The sequence below is a fragment of the Tursiops truncatus genome, chromosome 20 (genome assembly GCF_011762595.2).
Source record: "Tursiops truncatus isolate mTurTru1 chromosome 20, mTurTru1.mat.Y, whole genome shotgun sequence".
Classification (NCBI taxonomy): domain Eukaryota; kingdom Metazoa; phylum Chordata; class Mammalia; order Artiodactyla; family Delphinidae; genus Tursiops; species Tursiops truncatus.
Genome location: NC_047053.1, coordinates 20,553,175 through 20,581,026, shown reverse-complemented (window position 1 = coordinate 20,581,026; position 27,852 = coordinate 20,553,175). Strand labels below are relative to the sequence as shown.

Here is a 27,852-nt window from a genome sequence, read left to right as displayed (position 1 = left end):
GGATCTACAGTCAAATAATAATAAAAATCCCATCCTGACCTCTCCCTGCACATTCTAACTTTTGAGTTTTGGGGATCTCGCATTCGTTTTCTCCAAAGCAACTAGTGAAACTGCAGTGCTTGGCTCTGAAAATTACAGACCTGGGTGGGGAAAAAAAAAATCAGCAAGATAAGCAGATAATGTCTTCCTGTCCCTTAAGAGCTGCAAAAAAAGCAGATAACACTCAGCTTGGGAAAGCTGTCTTTCTAAATGCTATTCTGACAAAGGAGAATTGTATAAACACCTGGAATTGAGAGACTGTTGGTATGTCCTATGAAAGTGATCACTAACTGCTAAAAAGTCTGTTATCCTGATCGGTTAACTAAATGATCTACAGCTCTGATAACATTTAAATTGACACCTTGGGGGCTTCCCTGGTGGCACAGTGGTTAAGAATCTGCCTGCCAATGTAGGGGATACAGGTTCGAGCCCTGGCCCAGGAAGATCCCACAAGCTGTGGAGCAACTAAGCCCATGTGCCACAACTACTGAGCCTGAGCTCTAGAGCCCGCGAGCCACAACTACTGAGCCCACGTGCCTAGAGCCCGTGCTCCGCAACAAGAGAAGCCACGACAATGAGAAACCTGCGCACCGCAACGAAGAGTAGCCCCTGCTCACTGCAACTAGGGGAAGCCTGCACCCAGCAACAAAGACCCAACACAGCCATAAATAAATATTTTTAAAATAATAAATAAATAGATAAATTGACACCTTTTTCCTGGAAGGGATGGATATACACTTATCCATCCATTTGTGCTCGAAAAGCACAAATTTGCTTTTTCGAGCCAGAAGGAAGAAGAGTTCTTTCCTGTCTCCCACATGCATGGAGATAATAAAACTTATGCTTCTGCTCAATTTCTTAAGAGTTTGAGAGTTATGTTTCATTTAAATGAACATTTCTTACCCAGGAAGCGCTGGTGACCTTCCCTACTGGTGTGACACCCAGAACTCACCCATCCCCAAGAAACTATGGGGACTCAGTTCCCCTTGTGCCAGCCAGCATGCACCCTGCACTGCCACCTGCAGGTGACAGCAGTAGCTCCTTCATTCTTTCCCATGACCTCTATTACCTTTTTTTTTTTAAAGAGTATGTTTACAAAACTTCTTTTTTGTGCAGAAAGCAGAATGGGGTTACAACCTCAGTGTAACTCGTAACCACGGATAGTTATGAGTCATCCATCAGTCACAGCTATTCACACTACAGCAAGACTCTTGCATGAAAACCTGACAACCCTTACAGTTTCGCTGGGGTGAAGTCCCCAAGCTTAGTGGTGGATTTCCAAGAGGGACTAAATGGAAGAAAGCAGAGTGTCATGGGAACTATGCTTTTTGGGTGGGTGGGTAGGTGTTCTGGGGTTTGTATCATAGGCACTTTTTAAAAAAACAACTACCAACTCCGTAGGAGCAGTCCAATAAATCCTGAACCGAGTCCTAACACTTTACCTTCCCAGACCCCAGGGAACATCCTCAGGTCACCTTTCAGCACCCCCTGGCTCCCTGGCTCAGGCTCTGTCTTAGAGCAGGGGTCCCCAACCCGGTCCAGGGCCTGTTAGGAACCTGGCCGCAGGACTGGAAGTGAGCAGCGGGCTAGCCAGAAAAGGAATTCATCTGCCGCTCCCCATCGCTCGCATTACCGCCTGAACCATTCCCCACCCCCGCCCCCTCCTCCCATCTTTGGAAAAATTGTCTTCCAAGAAACCGGTCCCTGGTGCCAAAAAGGTTGGGGGCCACTGCCCTAGAGGATTCATTTTCTAGCCCCCAAACCCACCATAAGCAGATGGGAGAAGAAATCTCCACCTTCCCACCCCATCCAAAGCTGGTATCTACAAAGACTTCAAAGACAGCAACTCACAGGCAATCATTTGGAACACAACCCATGGTAAAATGATCTCAGGGACCTAGTCATACCCAAGACCCAAAACTCACCTGCCTAGCTTGGGTCCCAGAACCTTGGTTCATGGTGTGGCTGTTTCCTTGAAAATCTTTCATGTTTTGTGAAAATCTTTCATAAAATGTTTTATGAAAGATTTTATGAACCACGAGGAAGTCTGTTACCTTGGTGTTTCGATGGATTGGGTTTTCAACTTCAGCACTAAGAGGGAAACCCGCAGACCCCAGAACCTCAAAGGTCAGTGCCAAAGTGTCATTTTGGCAGAACCAAATAGAAGGAGGTGACAAATGTATCCCCCTGCCGGTGGCACTTGGTATTTTACTGTATTGAGGTCATTTTCATTATCCCTTTCCTCCTTACAGATTATGAAATCCTACCTGAGAGTACGGTGTAAATTGTCCGTACATCTATAGCGCAGCAAGTGCCTCTGCAGCTCCTATTACCCGCCTATGCTTACTCTCAGAACCTGGAGCAGGAGGGACGTCCAGGAACTTGGGAGATCTGCACCTGACTGAGGGCCCTTGGACCTGTCTGTCCAAAGTGCTCTTTGCTTCTCCCGCCAGGCTGCCGCAGCCCCACCTCCATCACTCAGATGCCCCTCCTTTCTGAGTATTCAGTGCTTCCCGGTGCAGGCAAGTGGTGACATCTGATCTGGATCCCTCCGGTCGGGTCCCAACCCGTCCTCTGCCCGGGTCGCCCCGCCCTTAGAGCCGCCACGCTGGCCTTTCTGGGAAAGTCTCTGCGGAGTCTGGAGCTAGGAAGCGGCCACGCGAAGGGCAGGAGAGGGGCGGGCGGGGCAGCGCCCGACGCACCCCGTCCACGTCCTCCTAGATCTGGGGTGGATGAGACCCCGGAGGTCTGGGGAGAGGCGAGTCTTTGAGGACTTAGGAGGTGGCAGAGCCTTCCTACCAGCTCCGCGCGTCCTCCATGCGGGTGTCTTGGTAGAGGCACCAGGGCGCTCCAGCCTCCCGCCCGTGTCTGCTCCGTGTGTCCGGCTGGGGGACGCCACCCGGCCGCGTCGCCACGGAGGTGGGGGCATCGAGCGACAGCAGCAACTACTCAGCCCGGGGACCCACGCCCAGAAGGACGACAGCGATGGTTCTCGCGGGTGGACCCCGATGCCTCCCCACATCCCCGCACCCTCCCACCTCCGGCTTTTGCGCCCACGGGACGACACCTCAGTCCCTGCGCTGTCCGGGGGCGGGGTGCTTCCAGCCGGTGGATGCCTGTTTGATTTGCCAGATGCGCCCAGGTTCCCCGCCGGGAGAAGGAGGTGAGTGTGAGCGATGGGGCGAGAAGGAGGTAGGAAATCGAGCCTCCGCTTCTGCAAAGTACACTTTTCCGCTCTTTTTTTTTTAATTTATTTTATTTATTTTTGGCTGCATGTGGTCTTTGTTGCTGCCCAGGGGCTTTCTCTTTCTCTAGTTGCGACGAGCAGGGACTACTCTTCGTTTCAGGGCGCGGGCTTCTCTTTGGGGTGGCTTCCCTTGTTGCGGAGCACGGGCTCGAGACGCGCGGGCTTCAGTAGTTATGGCTCGCGGGCTCTAGAGCGCAGGCTCAGGAGTGGTGCCACAGGAGCTTAGTTGCTCCCGGCATATGGAATTTTCCAGGAACAGGGATCGAACCCGCGTCCACTGCATCGGCAGGCAGATTCTTAAAGACCACGCCCTTCCCTTCCTTCCTTCCTAATTCCTTCCTTCCTCCCTCCCTGCCTCCCTCCCTCCCTTCTCTCCTTTCTTATTGATGAAATTCTTAAAGCGTATGTGTTGTCTAAGGCAGACTTTCTTAGCTCCCCCAAGGCGCTGGAATTTGACTGCAGATGGTGACAGGTGCAGGTGTTTTTGCGGTTCAGAGGAAACAAAATTAAGCACTATTTTTTGGGCGCTGGCGATGTGCCAGACTCACGCGCCACGGCCCGGCCCAGACACTCCAACAGGCCCAAGAAGGCGAAGAGAGAGGGAAGCATGCTGCAAAGAGAGGTAATGGGGAGACTTACTTGGCGGTCCAGTCGTTAAGACTCTGCTCTTCCAATGCAGGGAACGAGGATTCCATCCCTGGCTGGGGAACTAAGAGAGATGTAATGGGAGCCCACACTTCCCTGGGAGAGTAAGCAGCACCGTGGGGGCTCCTGGGTGGTTTAGTACAATCCCAGCTCCAACCTGGGCTCTCACCTGGCGCCCTGCGGCCACTCTGTCTTGGGATCTCGGAGAACAGATGTTATTGCATTTCATCACTGCGAGCTCGCTGGCCAAGAACCCTTGTTTCCTAAACACACTGAGGCCAGGTGTCCGCCATTCCTTGGGTGAATTTGCAAATGTTAACTGGCTTACTCACCAGTCCCCTGTTCCCCTAAGTGACCTGTTGAAGTACAGATCCATCAGTTGGGACAGGGAATATTAATCAGATGAAAGGAAAGGAACTAACTGATTATTCATATACTACGAACCAGGTACTTAAGATCCATTCTTTTATGTAATCCTCATACTCTTAAGAGAAAAACATTTACTTTCTATATTAAGTCTCTAAAAATGAAACATACAGAAAAGTGCATAAATCGTAAGCTTGATGAAAGTGAACACATCCAGACCAAAAATTAGATGCTCTCTTAGGGTCCCTCCTCATCACTATCCACTCCCTTCTCCCTACAAGTACTGTAAATAGTATCCCAACTCTGAATACCATAGGCAAGTTTGCCTGGTTTTGAACCTATACAAATGGAATCATTCACTATACAGTACATGGTGTTAGGTCCAGCTCCTTTCACTGAATGTTATGTAAGTTGCCTCCATACTGTTGTATGTAGCAGTAGTTTATTCACTTTCATTGGTGTATCATCATCTCCTGTATGAGGATGGAACAATTTATCCAGTTTCTATGGACATTGGGGTTATTTGCACTTGGGAGCTGTGATTGAAAATGTTTTCTTTCATTGTATAGTACATGGGTTTTGGCACACATAAGTATGTATTTCTGTTGACTCTGTACCTAGGAGTTGCTGGCTATTTTAGTGGGTACTGCTTAACACTTTTAGGGATACTGCCAAATACATTTTCTTAGGTGGTTGTAGTAATTTACATTCCCATCTGCAATGTATAAGAGTTCCAGGGCTTCCCTGGTGGCGCAGTGGTTGAGAGTCCGCCTGCCGATGCAGGGGACATGGGTTCGTGCCCCGGACCGGGAAGATCCCACATGCCACGGAGCGGCTGGGCCCGTGAGCCATGACCACTGAGCCTGCGTGTCCGGAGCCTGTGGTCCGCAATGGGAGAGGCCACAACAGTGAGAGGCCCGCGTACCGCAAAAAAAAAAAAAAAAGAGTTCCAGTTACTCCACATTCTCACCAACACTTGATTTTTGTCAGTGTTTTTAATATTAGCCATTCTAATGTCTATAGTGGCATCTCATAATACTTTTATTTTCCATTTTCCTGATGACGAGTGAGGTTGAGCATCTTTTCATGTACTTATTGGCCTCTTTTATGACATGCCTGTTCAAGTAGTTTGCTCAGGTATTCTGGATTATTTGCATTTTCATATACACTTTAGAAATAACTTATCAGTCTGTCCCCCAAAAGGCTCAGGTTTGATTAGCATTTCATGGAACCTATATGGCAGTTTGGAGAGAATGTACATCCCCAATTTAATATTGAGTCATCCAATCCATGACATGGTAATATCTCTCATTTATGTAGGTTTTCTTTTATTCCTCTCAATAATATTTTATAGTTTTCTATGTAGAATCCTTCAATATCTTTCACATGATTTGTTCCTAAGTATTTGATGTAGTTTTTGTTATTGTAAATGGCATCATCTTTTACATTTTAATTTCCTAATTGTTACAGGTATACAGAAATACAATTAATTTTTGTAAATTGACCTTGTATCTAAATTCACTTATTATTTCTAAGAGTTTATCTGTAAATGTTTTCTGTACACATGTACATGTATACATGTACAGTACTGTTGTGTGAATAATTTGAAAGTTTTATTTCTTGATTTTCAATCTTTCTGCTTTTCATTTCCTTTTCTTGCCTTATTGTACTAGCTTGAACCTCTAGTACAAAACCAAATAGAATTGGTAATAGCAAGTATTGTTTTACTGTTTTTTTTTTTTGGCTGTGCTGGGTCTTTGTTGCTGCATGCAGGCTTTCTCTAGTTGGGGGCTACTCTTCGTTGTGGTGCACGGGCTTCTCATTGCGGTGGCTTCTCTTGTTGTGGAGCACGGGCTCTAGGCACGCGGGCTTCAGTAGTTGTGGGACACAGGCTCAGTAGTTGTGGCTCGTGGGCTCTAGAGCACAGGCTCAGTAGTTGTAGCGCACGGGCTTAGTTGCTCCATGGTATGTGGGATCTTCCTGGACCAGGGATTGAACCTGTGTCCCCTGCATTGGCAGGGGGATTCTTAACCACTGCGCCACCAGGGACGTCCCGTGTCTCATTCTTAATCTCAGGGGGATCATTAGATATCATTTAGGCTGTAGCCTTTATGTAGATAATCTTTATCAGACTAATGAAGTCTCCTAATTTTAGTTTACTGGAATTTTTTATCATGAGTTGTTTAATTTTATCAAATGTCTTCCCTGCATCTATTGAAATAATCATACTATTTTTCTTCTTCATGCTGTTAATGTGATATATGGAAATGTGATACAAGCTACACATATCAGAGTTATCTCTGGGAATTTTGATGGGTTATTAAGAATGGTCCTCTCTCTTCTCTTCCATGATTATGAGCTATAACAACTATGTGGGAATTCCCTGGCGGTCCAGTGGTTAGGACACCTTACTTTCACTGCTGAGGGCCAGGGTTCGATCCCTGGTCGGGGAACTAAAATCCCACAAACCACGGGCAAAAAAACAAACAAACGTGGAAGTCTGGAGCTTCTGGGCACTATCTTTCCCACCACATGAAAAGAGCTTGCCAGAAATTAAGCCCAACCCAGAGGAAATTAAAACCAAAATATGACACGGGGGATGACAGAGAGATAAAAGTCCTCACACGGAAAAGAATATTGGTGACAACATTTGAGCCCTGGTTCTAACAATGTCAGACCTTTCCCTGCATTGACAAGATATATGAACCAATGAATTCTTTTTTTTTTTTGCTTAAAGTACTATGAGTCGATCTTATTTATATTCATCACATACATCTTGCTTAGAAGATTGCCCCAAGCAGATTGCAAAAATCATGTCATACTCTTGAACATAAACTGTACTTCCAGTGATGGGAATGGACATGGGGCTGGGACAGGGCACTACAGCTGAAACATGCAGTTCTAGGCAGCCTTATTCAAACAGCATGGGAGAGACGATATAAAAAACAGCACAGATCAGCATCCAGATACACCAGCACTAACGTTTATATTCACACACCTGTTAGTTCCTACTTTACCACACAATCCATTTTCCAAAACATAAAGAACTTCAGCCCATTATTCTGGACTTTGGAATGGGTACAGAGAGAATTATCCAACCTGTCTTCCTAATCACAGATGAAAATTATTCTAGGAATTTTGGGAACATGACAGATGTAAGGAACAAGAGAGCTAATGAAACATGCAAACTTTCCTAGAGCAAAGGGGGAGATTCACAACTCAGGGGACAATCAAGTCCTTCTTTTATATGGAGACTTCGTTGTCGCTGCTATGATCCCTAGCTGAACTGACACCCCAGGAGTGAGTTCTTAGCTCAGAACTCTGCACAGAACAGGAGCAGCCCCAGCATCCCTCTGGGCCCTGTCTAAGACACTGGTTTAATGAAGCCATAATCCATGCATTTGATGAGACATTCCCGAGCTGTCTGAACCACTGCTGCCCTCTTCTCATCTGGCTCTTGTTTGCCCACCACAGTCAGGATCTCCAGCAACTCACTCTCCACCAGCTTCTTGGCCAGCTCAGCATCAGCCGCCAGCAGGTTGTAGGCAATGACCAGGCCCCGGTGTTGAACTGACAGCCGGTCGTGCAAGCAAAGCCGCTGTAGTATCTCCAACCACTGAGTCGTCTGAAGGTGGGGAAGAGGATAAGGAAGGATTGGAGGAATCAGTGGGGGGGACGGAGAAAGTAGATTTTGGACAAGATAAAAAGAAGGCCTTGGCCAGGCCCAGATTCTGAGCTCTGAAAGGGGAAGCACACATCTGGTTATCTGTATGGGGCTCAGCATATGCCCACTTGAACCCCTTGGGACTAGCTGGGTGATGCCCATCTCCTTACCAGGACCAGGGCAGGAATTGAAGAACTAGAAGGAACTTGAAATAATCCAATCCTTTTCATTTTATAAGTGGAGGAATTGGGGTTCAGGGAGAGGAAGTAACTTAGCTATAGTCACACATCTGGAAATAGTAGAGAATAAACATCCACACATCCATTTAATTTTTAAGCATCTTGAGAAGCAAAGGGACCTGCCCACTGCATGCCTGAGTGCAATGGGAATGCAGGATGTTCAGAAAGGAGGATTCTAACCCTGGACGCATGCACAACGCCTGCTTCTGCCAACCCAGGTGCCCTTAGAGACATGCTCTAGGCATGCACTCCACCAGCCCTGACTTCAACTGGAATTAACACTGGAGTCTGGAGTGTATCCTCTCCTCCACCCCTCCTCCATCTCTCTCCTCCATTTCCAGATGTGAAGCAGCCCAACTACTGTACATGGGGGAGACAGGACTCTAGACCACTCTGATCACCCCCAGGAGACAGAAATGGAGCTGAGAATAGAACCAGGAGGCTTGACACTTACAACATTCAACAGACACAGAATAGAATAGTCATCAGTATGGGTTTTGGAGTCAGAGAGACTAGTGTTCAGGTCCCAACTCAGCCACTTACCAACTGTATGACCTTAGCTAAATTATTTAACCTCTCCAAGCCTCAGGAGCCTCATCTGTTATCTTACCTCATAATATTGTGATGATCTAATGATATGACACATGAAAAGAGCTTAGCATGATGGCTAGAGCATAGTAAGAGCCCATCACATAGAAGTGGACAGGAATGTTGATTTTAGGCACTAATCCAACAATTTCCCCTTTGCTTCCTCAGACCTATTACCTTCCACTAGTTAGCAGAGATACCTTTCTACATACATTGCTATCAGATGGGGAGACAGATACAGAGAGGAAGAAAAGGCAAATTATTCTTCTGAGCTTCTCAGCAGACTTTTGTAAACTCTGCACTGTATCCTACCACAAGGAAAGGAAAGGAAAGTTCAGCTAGCTGTGGTAGGGTTCAGGGAAAGATTTTATGCTGATGCGTAATTGATCATGGGTCTAGTGCCTATCACTCCCTGGGACAGGAATGCAGCCAGGATTTCTGAGCCCCTTGGGAAGATGGAAGAAGTGGCCAGGAGTGGGTTGCAATCCTGAAGAATCCCAGTCCCCTCCTATCTAACTGGCTATGTGGTGTTGGACTATTACTTTTCTGAGCTCGGTTTCACCATTGGTGAGTGAGGATAATAATAACCATGCCCACTGCACAGGGTTGTTGGGAGGATGGAATGACATAATAGGTGCAAGCACTTAGAGCAGCGCCTGGAGCACAGTAAGTGGAGGAGTCACAGAGCACCCTGCGGGGCCTGGTGACAGAAATGTGTGACCAGTAACTTCAGCAGAAGCTGCTCTAGGATAGCAGCCTGTGGTCCCCAGGCCGAAAGCACCCCACCTCCGATCTACTCAGTCAGAATATCTGGGGAAAGTGTTTTAACCAGCCCTCCGTGTGACTCTTACACACCTTACAATTTTGAAAAACTTGCGTTAGGGAAAGTGCTGAAGGCCAGGGACCAAGCAGGATGAGCTACATCTAGGAGAGAGACCCCTCCCCTGGTGCCAGGACAGCATAAGCCCCCATGGAATTTAGAGAACACACACACACACACACACACACACACACACACACACACACCTGCCTTCAGCTGGCTATCTAAAAGAGCCTGCCTGTAAAGCAGACTTGCTTTAATACATTTGAATTGAGATGTTTACATTTTTTTTGAGATGTTTACATTTTTCACCATCAGTGAATATGATGCCCACAAACTAAGTTCAGTTTGGTGAAATAAGGAAAATTTCATTTTGCATCCCCTTGTTTGCGGCTATGTCAATATCACTCTCATTACACCTGCTGAGATGGCCACAGTCCCACAAAGGGTCTGGTCATCACGTGAACTTAAGAGAATCTGCTGCCTCTTCGTCAAACTGTGGATGGTAACCCAACCACATCCATTCTTCTCTTGGGGAGCTCAGGGGCTCCACAGCAATAGTTAGTGCTATTGTTATTATTGTGATTATTCTTAAGTAATGACTTATAAGCACCACCAAAGTGAGTTAGCACACTTAGGGAGTCCAAATGGTGAGTGTAGGGGGTCGAATCATATAGATTCTCCTCTCTTTAGGTGGTAGGAACAGATACAGGGGCTGGCCTCCCCCCCAGAAGATCATACAGGGCAGTGTGGTCTGGGGGTGGGGGGACTCCCCAGAGTCCCTAGGGCCCACTCTCACCACTTGAGTCATCTTGAAGCACAGTTTCTTATGTGCTGCTGTCAGCATGGCCAGGGCCCCCGCAGCCGCATTCTGCACCTTGTCATCATCCTCCCCGCAGAGCAGCACCACCAGCTTCAGCCGGTCATTCCCATCAGCCAGGAACCTCTCCTGTACCTATGGGAGGCGGGTACACGGCTCAGAGAAAAATGCCCCCATCTGCCCAGCCTGGAGAGGGAAAGATGCATCTGGAGCCAAATTCTCTGACCCAAGATCCCTCAGAGCTTTTCTTTGAGCATCTCACCCATGACACCTCCTCCTCCAGGAAGTCTTCTCTGACTAGTTAGATGAAAGTGCTACAGACTCCTCCAGCTAAAAGGTTAAAGAGAATAAGGGGTTCCTTGTATAGCATTCGCTGTTGCCTCTGTTTGCATTCAGCTCTCCACCCCTGGGGAAAGGGCAGGCACAGACTCCTGAAGGGTAGATGTTGCCTGAAGAGCCATGTTTCACGTCCCTTTGGGGAAGCCTGGACTGTTTCTTCCACAACAGATGGGCCTTCAGGGCCTGCCATTAAATGACTTTGCAGTCCCTGAAGGCACAGAGGCTTGGCAAGAGCCGCAGACAGTTGGGTAGTTTACATGGTACTCAGGAGCTGCTGTACCATTCACCAGGTGAGGGATGAGGCTTCCCAAGCACCCAAAAGCCAGGAGAAGAGCCTCCTGGGGCCCAGGGCCCTGACATGCCTGAAAGCACACTGACCCCCCCCCCCTTCCCCCCGCACCCCTCTGCTCTATAGTAAAATCTGACTGATTAAATTTAAGGGCATTTTGTTGGGTGAGGTGTCCTAGAAGGGGAACGCCAAGAGGGGTCAAAGGTCACAGCTGCCCAGGTTATAAACCTCTACCTACAACTCCCTGAAGCTGAAGCAGTGGTCCTCAGAGGTAAGAGTATAGTGATAGCGCAGTCCCCTCATGGGGCACAGGTGTGACTGGAAAGCAGCTGCCCCAAAAGGACTGCATTCCCCACCTCTTGCACTAAATATGGCCATGACCTCATTCTCATTACAGAACATGAATGGATGTAATGTGTGTCACTTCCAGGCCACCATGGCGGAGCGCTACAGGGGTCTCTCCTGTGGTCTGTCTCCCCATTCCCCATCTGAATGGAGACCACTCTCAAGGTGGCAGAGGGAGAGACAGTTCTTTTTTTTGGGGGGGGTATAGTTATATACCTATATAACTATATATAAGTTATATAGATGATTGAAGATGCCTGCATCCCTAAGTCATTGCTTGGAAACGAGCCACCTGATCCTAATGTGAGCAAGAAATGATGTGAGCGAGAAATGAACTTCTGTCCTGTTGGGACCACTGTTCATTTTGATTCGGGTTGTTGTGGCCGCTGGTGCTCCCCATCCCTTCCACTGTCTTTGGATACACTCTCTTCTCCCACGTGGCTGCCAGGCCCCCAGCCCAGCCTCAGGCCAGCTCCCTGGTGGACTGTGGTAGCTTTATTTCTTTTGATTTTAAAAGACTTTCATGGATCAGGTTTTCCTGCTATAACAGTGAGAACATCCAAGACTTGAGTTAAGAACTGAGGGGCAACGGAGTGGGTCTCACACTCGGCCACTAGCCCTGGTTGTCATGTTAACAAAGGGCCTCAGATTTCAACCCTGTTGTTACCTCTGATGAGGTTCTACCTACAGGCACAGCAGTGCTCTGCCAGGATGGAAAGAAGGAAACATTCATTCATCATATGGTGATAATTTATCCCAGTACCAGACCATGAAGCCATTGATGTGTTCTGAATTCATTTTATTTTTACAAATCCTATAATTATTCTGTGATGAACACAGTTATAGTGCATTGCGGTTTCTGTGGAAACAGCGATCGTTCATTAAATGTTAACATTTAACATATTCTAAAATCGTTTGTAACTGTTTTTGCATTTCTTCATTTTTTTATATATGTGGAGCTTCAACAGATGCAAGTGGTCTAGCCTCTCTTGACCTCTAAGAGGCCCTGGCCTCCTATATTTTTTGCTATGAGATTATTTAGTAAATAACTTGGGGAAATGGGACTTCTACACCATCCAGCCCAAGCTTTGGGGTCAAAGCCACAGCTAGGGATGATATTACTTTGTGTATTCTCCTTTGTCTCCTTTGTGCATTATATTCCTCTCGGGGTCCTTATAGGGAGGGAGGCTGTCATCTAGGAAAGATTGAGGGATTCCTGGGTTCTTTGACAAAATGTTGCCTTAAGGGCTTCCCTGGTGGCGCAGTGGTTGAGAGTCCGCCTGCCGATGCGGGCGACATGGGTTCGTGCCCTGGACCGGGAAGATCCCACATGCCACGGAGCAGCTGGGCCCGTGAGCCATGGCCGCTGAGCCTGTGCGTCCAGAGCCTGTGCTCCGCAACGGGAGAGGCCACAACAGTGAGAGGCCCGCGTACCGCAAAAAAAAAAAAAAATGTTGCCTTAATACCACTGTAACAGCCCCCAATCTAGCGCCAGGCCCTGACCTGTGGCCCGACTCTCCATGCCTTGATCACTCCCATCCGGAGCCCCCTCACCTCCTTGTTCACCACCATGTTGCACATGCACTCTGTGGCTGCCTGCCGCAGCTGGTCATGGTTCTCAAACATGTAGTTCTCAATATCTGGCAAGGCCTTCTCCTTAAAGATCTTCTGCCTAGGGTTTGAGGGGTGGAAGAAGAGAGGCTGCTGAGTCCTCTGTAATGAGCATTTGGGGTTTTGGCCACCCAAGGGCCATTCCACATCCTCAGCCAGCATGGTTTAGATGGCAGTAATCCCACCCCCGGCTCCAGGAGGGGTATCCAATGACATAGCACAGCATCCTGGCCATAGAAACAGGGTCTGGGATGAACATGTCACCCAGCCAGAGATTCTCTTGTATTATTGCTGGGGAATGTCTTTCTCTCTCCTGCTGGAGATGAAGCCAAGAAGATGTGAAGTCTGGAGCAACCCTCATGTGATCATGAGAGAGGGGAAGAGCCCATCTGAAAATTAAGACAATACAGACAGAAGAGGTGGAGAGGTGTAGGATCTAGGACAGCTTTGTAACGCCTGCATCAAGCCGCACCTGAATCTGGTTTATCCCAGATGAGTCATTAATGACCTGAGTCATTAAATTCCCTTTATGCTTAAACCAATTGGAGTTGAGTTTTCTGCCACTTGCAATCAAAAGAATTTCAACCCAATCCCACCATCCCCCTGCTTCTGGGGATGTGTGGGGACACTTTATCCCCACCCATCCACCTGATATCTTTTCTACTACTTCAGAAGGAAATGCCTTTCCAGTCTCCTTTGGCTTTGCACATTCACTGTAGTCTTTCCAAGTGCTAGTTCAAATCTTTCCCACGGTCGTTTCTACCCACTGCCTTCGAGCCTGTCCTCAGAGAAGAGCACACACGGTACCTGTGACATTTCCACCAACACTTCATGGGACACCTCTCTCCACCCCTGCTCCCTCTACGCCCCACTCACCGGAGTTTGTCACTCCGCTCAGACAGGTTGGTGAGGCCTAGGAGAGCCTCATAGTTCTGGAGCCCATCCCTCTGTGTGTTGAGGAGACTCACAAGGGGCCGCACTACTTCGTACACCTGTGGGGGGAGGCGTCAAGGAGTGGTCAGGTGGAGACCATGTCCCCCCAGTCATTTACAGGTGCCCAGCTCTAGAATTTCCAATGCACGTGCCCACCCATTGTCTGATTCAATCTTCACAATGATCCTGAGGGGCGGGATTATTTCCTTTACTTCGTAGGTGAGATAACTGAGTTTCCAAGGGGACGGCCTTATTTGTCAGAGGTAGAGCCAGGCCTGGGATCCACGTACCTCCAATTCATGGCCCTCTTTGTGACAGCACCACGCCCTCTCCCAGGCCAGGGGTAGGGTGGCAAGGGGAAAGGCCCCTGGGAGCAGACTCCTCCCATCACTGCCACCCTACTGCCCCCATCACCCACCCGCTCCCCAGGGAAGGCGATGTCCGGATTGGAGACTGCAGCGATCTTCGCTAGAGCATGGGCTGCCTTCACCTTGCCCACGTCTGTGCCCTCCAAAGCCAGGGGAATCAGGGCCTGCAAGAAAGGGCACAGTCACCCCTCGGTCACAAATATACAGAGGCCTCTCTCCCTAGCGTCCCTCTCCAACTGCTGTCCCATCAGAAGTTCAGGAAGACTGTAATAGAGTCAACTCTTGAGCATCATGGAAAACAGTTAAATTCTTAATCACGGATTCACTCCCCTTGGTTCCTAGCACACATGGAGATCTTCGCCCGCCCTCTTCCCCACCCATCCGTACGTTCATGTGGCTTTTGGAAAAACAAATCAATCATTTTTTACTTTCTGACTAAGTCAAACCTAATCATAATAGCAGCCATTCACTGAGCACCTCCTATGAGCCAACACTTAAGTGTATTTTCTCTAATCCTTGTGACATTCTGCAAAGTGAGTGTGTGATGTTCTCCCTTGTTTTACAGACGAGGAAACTGTGACTCAGGGAGATTAAGTAATTTGCCTGAAGTTGCACAGCTAAAAAGGGGACAAGCAAGGACTCGATGACAAGCCTTCTATAGCAAAGCCCACGGTCTCTATCTGCACCAGGGTTCCTTCCAGTAACAAGGAGGATAAATGGGATCCCACAGTAAATCCCATGACACTTCATAGACTTAGGCACTGACAGCACAGATACCTTAATGACTGTATTCCAGAGGTTGGGTTGGGGCAGGGGGTGCATTATTCTTGGGCCAGGCAAAGAACGTGCACACACAAATACACACAAAGAGACACACACATACACAAATGAAGAGACACAGAGACACACACAGACACACATAGACACATATACACATACATACACACAGAGAGACACACACACAGACCTACACACACGTACACAAGTGTGCTTCTCCCCAGTGAAGCACCTTCTAGGATGGCAAGGACCCCTTAGCCCACCCAATGTACCTTGCCACCACCTTGAGCCACGATGGTACCTCGGTCCTTTGGGTTGTCACACAGTGCCAGGAATACCCTGGAGAGCAAGGATAAAGGACATTCAGTGCATGAGCACACGCTTCCCAGGCATCAGCAGGCCCAGTGAAACTCTGGGAAGTGCTGCCAGTGAGCACGTGCCCCAGAACTAACCTTGGGAAGATACTGCCATGGACATAAGTGGCTGAGGAGGAAGTGAGGCCAGATGTAGCTGCAAACAGCAGCCCCATCCCTGTTTAGAGAGATACCAAATGGCTCCCTGCTGCCCAGCATCCAGGAGAAACTCTTCCACATGGAAGCACCCCAGGACCACCATGTTCTGGCCCTTGCCGTCCTCTCTGGTCTTATCTAGCACCACTCTCTCCTGTGCACTCCATGCTCCAGACATATCCCTGGAGAACCCCGTCCTCATTCACTCATTCTCCCTCCATCCTCAGGGTCTTTGCATACGCTGTTCCCTCCTTCTCCTGGAACCCTTCCTTCTGCTGCATTTGAGTGGCTCCTTTTTTTCCTTCAGGGTTCCCCTGAGTTGTGACATCTTCCAGGAGGCCTTTCTAGCTGCCTACCCACCTACCCTCCAGTCTGGCCAGTTGGGTGCCACTGCTCGTGCTCCAGCCAGCCCTCTGTATGTCCCCCATCATGGCACCTGCCGTGTCGTGTGGTAACTGAGCCTGTGTGCCTCCCGTCAGGCTGCACAGAAACTGTGCCTTTCATCTTTGGCATTTCAGGGCCTGGGAACCAGGTCACCAGAATGGACAGTGACCTCTTTCCTCACAATGCAAAGTTGCCCCTGTGATGACCTGCCCGCCATGTCACTTTTCAGTGTTGATCCCCATCAGCCTCCTCTTCAGGCCCCTAATGGCTCATTCCCTCATTTACTCCCCACCCCCACCATCTCTATCTCCCCACCCAGCCTCCTGCCTCCAGGCCCCTCAGACCCCAGCCCTGAACTGCTGCAGCCGTACCTGGCCAGCAACTCTTTGGTCTGGTCAGTGAGGATGGCATTGTCGGCTTTCACCATGCAGGCCAGCACTGAGATGACACCGGCCTTCAGAAGCCGCTTCACCCGCATGTCCACAAAGTCCTTCTTGTCCTGGGGAGATGAAAAGATGGCAAGGAAATCAATCCCGAAAGAGAAGGAAGATCATCCAAACCCTAGATGACCTAGATGTTACTTTCTTGCAGAAGGCTGGCTTTCCATTAGGCTATGCATGGGGGTGGGGTGGGTAAACAGAGGTGGGAGGGGAGAGAGAACAGATAAAGCTGACCTAACAGTGGATTGGGTCAGCCCCGGGGTTGAATAGTCTCTACAGATAATCCTCAGGGTGGCTGGGAAGAGGCAATCTCTAGAAGCCACATTAGAACTTCATGGCGGCAGAACATGCTATACACCCTTGCCTGCGTGAAATCCTATGCAGCTTTAAAAAATGATTCAGAGAACGACATAGCAGTGTGGAAAACATCTAAAGTATTTTCCCCAAATTGGGTACAAAATAATAACTACATTCTGATTATAACTATTTTTATTATTTTTTTTTTAAGTAATTAATTATTTATTTATTTGGCTGCGCTGGGTCTTAGTTGAGCCACGTAGGATCTCTAGTTTTGACCTGCGAACTCTTAGTTGCAACATGTGGGATCTAGTTCCAGGACCAGGGGTCGGACCCGGGTCCCCTGCATTGGGAGCACAGAGTCTTAGCCACTGGACCACCAGGGAGGTTCCCTGATTATAACTATTTTTTTTTAAAACGCACAGAAATAAAGAGTCTCTGGTAGGTGATATAATACACCAAAATAGTTCTCAGAGGGAGATGATGTAATTGCAAGTAGCTGTTTTCTTTTCTCTACTGTCACATTTGTGTTTGTTTTGCAACATGGTTATATTACTTTGGTCATTTTTTTAAAAATCTAAATGTTTTATTGGCTGGAAATACAATGCATATATATTCATATACAAACCACATACAAAGTATGCCGTTGCGTGCAGTGAATCATTGTGGGAAGGGTCCCAAGGGGATTTGTGACACCTGGGCTGCCCCTGATCCCCCGTTCCTCCGCTTCTCATTATTCGTACTTAGCACCCATATCCCCAAATCCAGATATCCCAGAAAATAAAATTTGTATAAATGTGGAAGACATGAAATACAACTAACTGTCAGATGTCCATGAAATCAACAACATAAATTGGAAGACGTTCATCCTGGCTCCATTTGGTTTCTCCGACTTTAAATCGTGGATTCCTCCTCCCCCTCCACAGAACATTAACACTAAGAAAAACACAAGTGCCACCTAGTGGGAGAAACTGACCATGATCCTTTTCAATTTCTCTGCCTCTTCCACCGAATCCTCCCAGACACACAGGCACGGCGCCTGAACATCATTAACTGTCCTTCCCACCTCTCTGGCGGTCCGGTGGTACAGCTCCCCTCCAGGCCATCCCTTTCCCCACCTTGGGGTGCTCCTCGGGCACGTGCTGCTTGGAGAACTTGGCCAGCTGCACCAGCTCTGGGATGACCTCATTGACGTCGTAGCTGTTGGTACAGTTCACCAGGGTGGTGGCCACCGAGTACAGGATGGTCTTGTCAGGGGTCTGGAGGCAGGAGGTGGGGGATAGGAGGGGACAGGCAGCAAGGAAACCTGAGAACAAACCACTGCCTCCAAGAGGCTCCCTCACAGGCAGGCTGGTTTGGGAGGAGCGTGGCTGGCGTGGCCCCGAGGGAGAGGAACCAGCTCTGCTCACACAGGCTCTGCTCCCCTCAGCAGCACCTCAGAGCACCAACGGGAGTCCTCTCAGTGCACTTTTTGCTTTGTGCCCCTTTCAAAAGCCCAGTCCCATAGGCTTTCCATCAGACTGCGGTGGGATAGGGTGGGAGCTGGACACCCTTTGGTGGAAACTCCCTCCCACACTTCCACCCTTTAGTGGCGGCAAAGAGCGGGGGAAGGGGGGCGCGGGGGGAGGTGGCCCAGCAGAGGAGGAAGGACATCTGGGAGGGACTGGGAAGGAGGGAGGGGCCCAGAAGAGGCCAGGTACTGCCCCTCGGTCCCTCAAAAACCTCAACTCCCTGGGGGGGGAGGGGGATCTCAGGAAAAAAATGCCCTCATCTTATTCATCCTCCCACTGCCTGGAAGGCATGAAGAGTTGTGAGCCCATATTACAGTCATGAAAGATGAGGGCCAGACAGAGGGAAATGACCAACCCAGGTTTACAGGAAGAGTAGAGGGTAGAGTCAGGATGAGGACTGTGTGTCTAATTTCCCACGCTCAGCGGACAGCCCCGTGAGCCTGAATCCAGCAGATCCTGAGGCCAGAGGCCAGGGCCACACTCGCCTTGGCCAGCTCCAACATGGCCTGCAGGGCAGGGATGTCCTGAACAAAGTCATCCTTCACGTCGGCGTCCAGCGTGAGGTAGGCCAGGCCCTCCGCTGCCCATCGCCGGGTCCGGGTATCTGTGGACGTGTTGCACAGCCACCTGGGGGAGGGGAGGCAAGGGTGCTGGGACTGGGGCAAGAGTGAAACAATTCAGGGCAGCAGGTGGGCGGCTTTTTAGGATCTGGCATCCACTAGGGCACATCCCTGAGAGGAGATGGTGGGCTTGAGGAAATAGGACCCCCTTACTTGCGGCACTGTTTGGCCAGCTTCTCTGTCGACCCTTCTGCAAACTGCCTGAGACCATAGTCTGTGCCGCCAGCAGAGCCAAGTTTACAGAGTCCCTGGGGAGAAGGGGAGATGTGTAGGATCAGAGACACCAAGGCCTGGGGACGAGGCCTTGCTCACACGGGTCCCTGTGGCTGGAACACTTTGCCCCTTTTCTTTGCCTGGATAAACCTGTCTGCATCCTACAGAACTAAGGGCAGGCGTCACCTTTCTGAGATGCCTTCCCTGAGGCTTCCAGGTTAGGGTAGATGCCCACAAAGCTGGAGGTTTTCAACTTACCCTTTTCCCCCACCATTTTGCCCACGTAGATGTTTTGTGTTTGTCATTTTGAAAAATCAGCACAGGATAATACTAACCATATCTGTAACCACAACGATAAAACGTATGGCACAAAAACTGGCTGTGAAATCATATTTTTGTTGGGGGGCAGATTCAGCTGTGCAGATTTTTACCCAGGAAAAATTGGACTCTGCAGAAGCTAAAATTAGTTTTTTTTTAATTGATATGAACCCAAAAAAAACCCCACAAACAAACAGATCAGTGACTCAAATCTTCACTGTAATTGCTGTCAAGAAAAAGGAAGTTACTTCTATAAAATGAAAATGGAAACAAGGTGCTATATAGAAACCGATTAAGGAAACAAACTGAGTTTTTGGAGTTTGCACTGAAACTACTTGGTGGACAAAAGCTCATCAGTGTTTGTCGTTCAAAAGCATCGAGGAGATCATTGTTAGGGTTACATGGCAGGGTCCCCCATCCTGAATCCACGTTCTCACAGCCTCCTGCTTATCACCCTGATCTGCAGAGGCCTGTGGGTGGATCTGGGTGCTTAGGGCGTGGTCTCCTCAAGGACAGGGACCACGTCTCATTCATTCTGGTGTCCCTGATGCCCGGCACAGTGTCTGGTACCCAGCGCACTCACCACCAGTGTGCGGATCTTGATCTTCTCGTTTTTGGTGGTCTTGTAGATCTCTTTGAGCAGTGACACGCCGTTGGTGATGATGAATGTGGCACGGCTGAGCTTGGTGGAGGCATGGATGAGGGCCTCCACGGCCACCAGCTGGTCTGCTTCACGCTCTGAGCCGCACAGAGCCACCATCATCTCCATAACTCCTTTCAGTCCCAGCAGCTGATTGCCCAGGTCAAAGGGGCCCTGCAGGATCCCTGACACCGTCTGGATGGCAATCACATTCTTGTCCATGTCCTGGGGGTCAAACTTGCCCCTAAAACAGAGGGCCAGCGTGGTCAAGAGAACTGGCCAAGGGGAATGGGAGGAGTGTGAGATTTGGGGACAGACAGATTTGTTTTTGCATCCTAGATACACCACTCATGTGCTGTGTAACCTGGGGCAATTCACTGAACCTCTCTGAGCCTCAGCTTCTTGATCTGGAAACTGAGGATAGCACTACTACTTCTCAGAGTTACGATGGGGATAAATGAAGTAATAGATGTGTTCCTCAAGAAGCACACTCAGATGGGGACTGACACTCAGGAAGTTTATTTGGGAGAGCTCTTGGGATCAACACCTGTTGGGAAAGGGAAGAAATCAGGCCTGGATGGAGGGAGGCACTGGACTGAGATGCGGTCGTGACAAAGCCTCAGCTTGCAAAGAGTTCCAGAGCCGAGACACCCTTCAAAGTTGTTCCAAGTTGGGGTGAGGGACAAGTCATTGAATGCTGGCTGCCCTGAGAAGGGTGAACAGCTGTCCTCAGCCAAGGCAAGTCCCCAAAAAGAGGTGACAGGTGAGAGCTGTCAGCCAACAGGCTTCCCAGAAGCTGGGGTGTCTGGTGGGACAGGACAGCAGCCACCACAGCACAATAGGGCTACCAGGATGCCTGCCGCACGACCTGACTCTGCCATGTAGCTGAGTCATGATGTAGCCTGAGCCAGTCAATCCCGTCTGGTCCAGTCCCTTCCCCTAACGAGTCGGGGGTGAGGGGTAGATTAGAAGAGCCAGAAGTTTCTGCCTTCCTTTCAAAATCTACTATCATCTACTCTACAGAAGGATCTCTGTATGAGGACGTCAGAGGTGACACACCTTCTGATCCTTCCGTGATCTGCCCAGGTTGATTTGATGTGGGGAATCAGGGCAGATGTGCACAGTGCAAATGCAGATGTGTATAAATGAAAGAAGAGAGCAGGGCTTCCCTGGTGGTGCAGTGGTTACAAATCCGCCTGCCAGTGCAGGGGACAGGGGTTCGAGCCCTGGCCCGAGAAGATCCCACATGCCGCAGAGCAACTAAGCCCATGCATCACAGCTGCTGAGCCTGTGCTCTAGAGCCCACGAGCCACAGCTACTGAGCCCGCGTGCCACAACTACTGCAGCCCGCGTGCCTAGAGCCCAACTACTGAAGCCCGCGTGCCTAGAACCCGTGCTCCGCAACAAGAGAAGCCACCGCAATGAGAAGCCCACACACTGCAACACACTGCCCGCACACCGCAATGAGAAGCCCACACACTGCTCGCCTCAACTAGAGAAAGCCCATGTGCAGCAACGAAGACCCAATGCAGCCAAAAATAAAATAAATTAAAAAAAAAAAAAGCTAAGGAAAATATCATAAAAAAAAAAAAAGAAAGAAGAGAGCATGGAGCAAGAGTCAGAGACCTGGGCTCTGGTCCCACATCTGCCTCTGGCTGGGTAACTGGGCAAGTCCCTCTGGGGGAGAGGGATCAGCCTTGGGAGCTCCGGGCACCCCTCCAGCTCTGAGAATCCGTGTCCTGTGCCTCATCGTCTTCCCACTCGGTGCCGGGGAACCAGCCTTGCATAATTAGTTGGGGTCTGCCCTTTAAACTGGTTCCTTATGCCAGCTGGTGCCTGAACCTCCACCCAGCCCCTGGCCCCTAATGAAGCACCTCCCTGGAGGGGGGAGGGGAGTGGCAGCCTCAGGCACCATTTGTTGAAGGCGCTGACCCTACCCACTCAGTGTCAGGTGACCTCAGAGGCAGCATGTACAGGCTGACCAGGAGGGGGCCTCGTTCAAACGGGGACTGGCTGGGAGATAGTTACCGGATGCTGAAGCTGAGGTCGAAAAAAACTGGAGAAGCCCTGAGGAGCTTTAAGTGACACAAAGTCAGGATCAGGAGAAGCTACAGGATGGAGCCAACTTCGCTGGGACCCAAATCCAGGAAGCTGAGAACAGTTTTTACATTTTAAAGGTTTTTAAAAAAAAAAAATTGTGATAGAGACCTATGTGTCCCACAAAACCTAAACGTACTCTCTGGCCCTTTACAGGAAAAGTTTGCCAACCCGTGGAATAGAGAAAGGAAAGCAGAGTGAAGGCAGGGTCTTCACCTTCCCAAGACTCACCTGGTGATTTTTAAACATGCAGCTTCCTGAGCCACAGCCCAGACTACTGGGTCATGGGGTGGGGTGGGGGGCGGTCCCAGAAATCTGAATAGTTTCCAAGTATGAGGATCATTGGAATAAAGGAGGGGGAAAGCCAGCTACCATGAGGAGAGATCCACATGGGGAGGAACCGTGGCCTCCCACCAAGAGCCAGCACCAACATGCCAGCCACTTGAGCACGCCATCTTGGAAGCAGATCTTCCAGCCCCAGTCCAGCCTTTGGATGATGGCAGCCCAGGCCAACATGCGACTGTCATTTGTAAGCCCCAAAGCCAGAACTACCCAGCTGACTCTCGGCCAGACTGCTGTCCTATTGTGAGATAACACATGATACTTCTTGTTTTAAGCTGCTAAGTTTGGGGGTAATGTGTTACACAGCCATCAATGACTAATACAGAGCCCGACGGAAACGGAGCAGGACCCTATGGTCCTTCCCCCACCATGTCTTCCGCCTGCCTTTTGTCTGTGGAAAACGTTTAGCCAAACAAGTTTAATCAGAGAAGTGAGAAAAGGCAGAAACAGAGGAAAGCAGTCAAAGGAGACCAAATAAAAAGTCATTAGGCAAAGTCCAGGGCCTTTGGTTCCCCTCAAGGGCTATAGATAATATTCTGAGCCGTATCCTGTTAGCTGTCTTATAGAGACTGAAACCTTCACCAGGTGGAAGAAGTTAACTACATGATGACCAGGCTGTAGCCGTGACATAAGCTGCCACAGTTCTGAGAACTGGCCTCAAAGAAATGGGAACAAACTGACCCTGGAACTAAAGACTAACTGTACCTAAAACAATCAAGATGACACTGATCCGACCACTGCATGACTAATTTCAAGATGACTGTCAGAGCTGACTGTGCTGTTTCTGCCTGTAGCCCCTCCCTCTGTCTATGAAAGTTCTTGCCCCCTGATTGTCTGGTGGGGCGGTGGGGGGAGTCAGCCTTTGGACAGGCGTATGCCCTCCTCCCACCCCCAGGTTTCCAGCCTCCAAAATAAAGCAAACTTTTCCTTTCCACCAGCCTTGCCTCTTTACCGGCTTTAGAGCAACCAGTCCTACACTTGCAGTTACTCGACCCTCCAGGAAACTCACGTGATGTACTCCTCGCAGATCTTGCGGAAGTGATCACGCTCCGGGTCACAGCGCAGATCGTCATAGAGCTTGTTGATGAGGATAGAGGCCAGCATTCGGGTGTTGTCAGTCAGGGGCAAGCAGGACGGCAGATCTGGAACCTGCCCCACTACCTTCAGGATCTTCCTCAGGCCTGCAAGACAGACAGCAGCAAGTGTAAGATGCTTGCCGGGCTCTGTCCTCACAAACGCTCCTTCTCGCTCAGTCCTGTTTTATCACCAGAGCTCTTTAGGCAGCATGTAGCTTATCCAACGTGAAGGGCACTGGGATGGGGCCAAGAGAGCCAGGTTCTACCCCTGACTCTGCCTCTACCTGAGCAATTAGCCTCCCGCTATGGGCTTCTGTTTTCAGCATTTACAAAGTCAGGACTATTTGATCTCAGAGGACTCTACCAGTGCTAACATTCTGTGGGTTGATGTATAATCTTCCTCAAATGCTATTTTATGCTCTCTTTTCCCCAGACTTCAGTTTCTTTTTTTGTAAAATGGGAACAATACTGCCTTCCTCATAGAGTTTGAGGATTCAGTGAGATAATGTATGGAAACTGCCTAGTGCCATTCCAGGCACATCATGACACTCAATAAATATTTATTATTTGTTTAGTAAATATAACATTTACTATTTATGGTTATTATCCCTTCTCTTCTCTTCTGTTGAAGAAACTTCAGTGGCTTCCTATTACCCACCAGGCTAATTCGACCATTAAGTATTTGTTGAATAAATGAATGAATAAGTGAACGAATAAACAACCACCTTTTAGGTACTGGCTACCAAAATAAAAGACAATCCTGACATCAAAAAGCTCACAATACAGGGAAGGGAAGACAGATGTATAAAGATTACAACAAGGTGTAAATAAGGACAGAACAGTGACACCGCAAATGGTGTGATTCACTCCAACAAAGCAAGAGTTTCAAGTTATTTGGAGCACTTACTATGTGCCAAGAGCTTTCTATACATTATCTCATTTAATCCTAACATTGACCCTACTGGTTAGTATGAATCATTATCGCCATCGATCAGAGCAGAAAACCAAGACATGGAGAAGCCAAGTAACTTGCCCAGGATCACATAACTGGCAAGTGACATAGCAGCAACCCTCTCCCAGCAATGTCTGATTTCAAAGCCCACGATGTTAACTGTTACACTACACTGCTGTGGGGACAATAGCTTGATTTCAGAGCCAGGTTGTAGAGGTTGGCTAGGAGCTGGTCAGACCTTGGGTGGGACAGGTAAACGGGAGGGGAAACATCCTAGGTAAACATTGGGAGGCATGAAACTCTGGATGTAGCAGGGAATCAAAAGTGCTTGGCATGTATATGCATAGCCGATTCATTTTGCTGTACAGAAACTAACACAACATTGTAAAGCAACTATATTCCAATAAAAATTAATTTTAAAAATGTAAAGATCGGGCTTCCCCGGTGGCGCAGTGGTTGAGAGTCCGCCTGCTGATGCAGGGGACACGGGTTCGTGCCCCAGTCCAGGAAGATCCCACATGCCGCGGAGCAGCTGGGCCCGTAAGCCATGGCCGCTGGGCCTGCGCGTCCAGAGCCTGTGCTCCGCAACGGGAGAGGCCACAACAGTGAGAGACCCGTGTACCACAAAAAAAAAAAAAAAAAAAAAAAAAGTAAAGATCGAAAATAAAAGTGCCTGGCAGTAAATTTTGTGCTGTGTATTTTAACACACACACAAAAGCACTGGGAGGGCTGGAGAGTCATTGGAAGGAGCCTGATGAACCAACGCAAAGCCCCCAGCCTGGCTGTCAAAGGCCTTCATCAAATGCACCTGCTCTACCTCCCCAGCCTCACCCCCTACCCTTCCCTTCCACTCTGCCCTTGCCTTGAGCATCTCATTCTCTTTTGCTAGAACACTCTGGACCTCCTCCTTGTCCATGTCTGCCCCTCCCTGAACCCAAAAACTTACTTCAGGCTTGACATCCTGGTGGTTCCCCTACCCTGCCTGGTGGCTCCCCTACCCAAGTCTTCAGCCCAGTTTTCAGATACTGCTCCCCATCCCACCCCCATCCTATAAACCATGTGGTTGGGCCTAAATCCTAGCGCAGAGAAAAGTCAATTGTCAATGCCCAGGCTTTGTAATACATGAGAGAAGACCAAACTGGGATGGGGGGAGGGTGTTGAGAGGGGGAGGGTTAAAGCACTAGAGTAATTTGTTCAAGTCTAAGCACTTACACATGAACTTTGCTGAGATCTGTGAAAACCAAACAGGGGAAGTGCTGTATCAAAAGAGAATAAAGGTAAAGCTGCTATAAGCTGACTTGAACCTTTTAGAACAAGGTCTGGTCTATATGTCATTATACCTGTGGGAGAATTTATCACAGCAGATCATAAAGCCACAGGTATGATTCTTGAACAGTTGAACAAGGTGATTTAGGAGAGGGGTGATGCCCTGGAGCTGACAAATTTAGTGACTATCTCCTGGCACATTGTTACTGGACTTTGTATAACGTACACAGGTGCCATTTCTTCCTCTGGAAGGCCTGTATTTTGCCATCCTGAGACTTCAGGAACGTTACCCCTTGTTGGTGGAGTCTTGTTTGGGTTTTTTTGGCACTTGCCTCGCTTGTCAGGAAACTCCACCCAGATGTTTTTGAGTGTGTTCTGGGTGTGTTCAGGTCCTGAATTCAGAGCCTGGACCTATGCCTTCACCAGCCCACTGGTGGATCCTAATATGCTAATGACTTTTCCTGGCTTTTCAGTTGGAAATGAAGACTTCTCCCAGACAAGAGCTGCACCCCTTCCACCTTCTGCTGGTTGCCTGGTACCCTGGTGCCCACTGGAAAGGCTGGCATGAGCCCCAGACCCTCCCACCTCCTCACCGTTATCCACCACATAGATGGTGCGTGAGTTGTCGTGAATGGCGAGGTCCTTCCTGGGGACGTTCTTATTGAGCAGGTTCAGGGCCTGATCCCTGCCCTGGCCAGACACCTTCTTACTGACCAGCATGTCAAGCAGGTGGTTGGTGATCTGCTTCAGGTCCTTCTTAGTGTCTGAGGAAGGAGAGGACAGGGGTAAATAGAGAGGACCAGGGTGTCTCAGGTATATAGGACCAGGGATGGCAGAGGCTTCTGGAAGGACTCTGGAAATATTGAATCCACTGCTTCCCAGATTTTGGAATTTCCTAGGAGAGTATAGTATCTCACTCCAAAAAAGGGAGGGAGATCTCTAGACAACACCCCCAAGGGGTCCTCCAGCCGCTCTGAACACCGACTTCTATGGCAGCCCATTCCATTCTTGAACAGTCTGGTTCTTAGAAAGTTCTTCACTCCCAGGCAACGATGGGCAGGGATCCAAAGGTGCTTCGTGCAGTTTTTAATACACTGATTTAATAAACTGTTTTCCAGAAAGGAAATTGACACTCCTTTATAGACATTTTACTCCCCGCAGATTCAGACATGCTGGGAGCCTGAAATTCAAGCATTTGCCTGGGATGCCAGGTCTTCCCTGCCCACTGGGGATCTTAAAGGCAAATGCCTCCTCCTGCTTTTGCGGTCTGAACTCTCTGGAACTTGGAGATTTTTGTCCTCATTCTAGATTGTAGCCCAAAGGCAAGCAGGCAGGCAAGTAGAAAAGGAAAGATCTCCAAGCCATGTCATATAAATAAATGATGAAGGAATGGGGCTATCTAACTGGTGAAGGAAAGCCACAAATGTACATGATAGCTTGTCTTCAGATAAAAGTATGTGAGATAACAGACTTATTCTGTGAGGTTCCACAGGGCAGAACAGGGACCAGAAGTGAGTGGGATTACAAGGGGACAGATTTGAAATCAATATATGGAAGAATTATTCAGCAGAGATGTCCAACAGCTCACTCCCTCCGGAGGAAGTCATGGCCCCCAATGAACCACACCTCTCAGTATTCATTCTCTTGGGGAGTTCCCTCCCACACTGGCCCTGGATTGCTCATGTGACCTTACGGCACACTCAGAGGCTTAAAAAGCACTTACACATTGGGGCTTGTCCATTCAAAATGCAGCCACCATGTTACATAGACACCCAAGCTGCCCACCAGAGAGGCTACAAGGAGTAAAACCAAGATACCCTGGCCAGCATCTCCAGTTAACCACCAGCCATCCGAGTGAAGCCATGTTGGACCCTCCAATAATTCTAGTGCAGAAAAGGATCCTTACCATAGTAAGTCAGAACCACATCAAGAATTCAAGACTCCAAGCAGGTTAATTACTAATACACAAAGAGCTCTTAGGAATCAATAAGAAAAACACTGATACTCCAACAGAGGAAATAGATAACAACATGAACAAACCATTTGAAGACAAAGAAATCCAAATGGCTAATAAGGATAAGGAAAAATAATGTCTAA

General features: G+C 48.9%; 1 protein-coding gene and 1 long non-coding RNA gene across 2 annotated transcripts in view; one reads left to right on the top strand and one right to left on the bottom strand.

The window, feature by feature from the left end:
- The first annotated feature begins 2,303 nt into the window (after nucleotides 1–2,303).
- The window catches only part of LOC141277389 (uncharacterized), a 37,854-nt gene continuing 12,305 nt past the window's right edge, over nucleotides 2,304–27,852 (top strand). The window contains exons 1-2 of the long non-coding RNA XR_012328709.1: nucleotides 2,304–3,202; nucleotides 26,229–26,368. This is a non-coding gene — a long non-coding RNA (uncharacterized lncRNA). The remainder of the gene's footprint in view (nucleotides 3,203–26,228; nucleotides 26,369–27,852) is intronic.
- UNC45B (unc-45 myosin chaperone B) overlaps nucleotides 7,509–27,852 on the bottom strand; it is a 29,939-nt gene continuing 9,595 nt past the window's right edge. The window contains exons 8-20 of the mRNA XM_019945514.3: nucleotides 26,349–26,519; nucleotides 23,471–23,642; nucleotides 19,966–20,266; nucleotides 19,005–19,099; nucleotides 18,711–18,858; nucleotides 17,839–17,979; nucleotides 16,355–16,482; nucleotides 15,363–15,429; nucleotides 14,364–14,477; nucleotides 13,889–14,004; nucleotides 12,956–13,073; nucleotides 10,408–10,563; nucleotides 7,509–7,922 (exon numbers count right to left, since the gene is read on the bottom strand). Of these exons, the coding sequence (XP_019801073.1) occupies nucleotides 7,662–7,922; nucleotides 10,408–10,563; nucleotides 12,956–13,073; nucleotides 13,889–14,004; nucleotides 14,364–14,477; nucleotides 15,363–15,429; nucleotides 16,355–16,482; nucleotides 17,839–17,979; nucleotides 18,711–18,858; nucleotides 19,005–19,099; nucleotides 19,966–20,266; nucleotides 23,471–23,642; nucleotides 26,349–26,519 (1,988 nt within the window). The 3' untranslated portion in view covers nucleotides 7,509–7,661. The remainder of the gene's footprint in view (nucleotides 7,923–10,407; nucleotides 10,564–12,955; nucleotides 13,074–13,888; nucleotides 14,005–14,363; nucleotides 14,478–15,362; nucleotides 15,430–16,354; nucleotides 16,483–17,838; nucleotides 17,980–18,710; nucleotides 18,859–19,004; nucleotides 19,100–19,965; nucleotides 20,267–23,470; nucleotides 23,643–26,348; nucleotides 26,520–27,852) is intronic.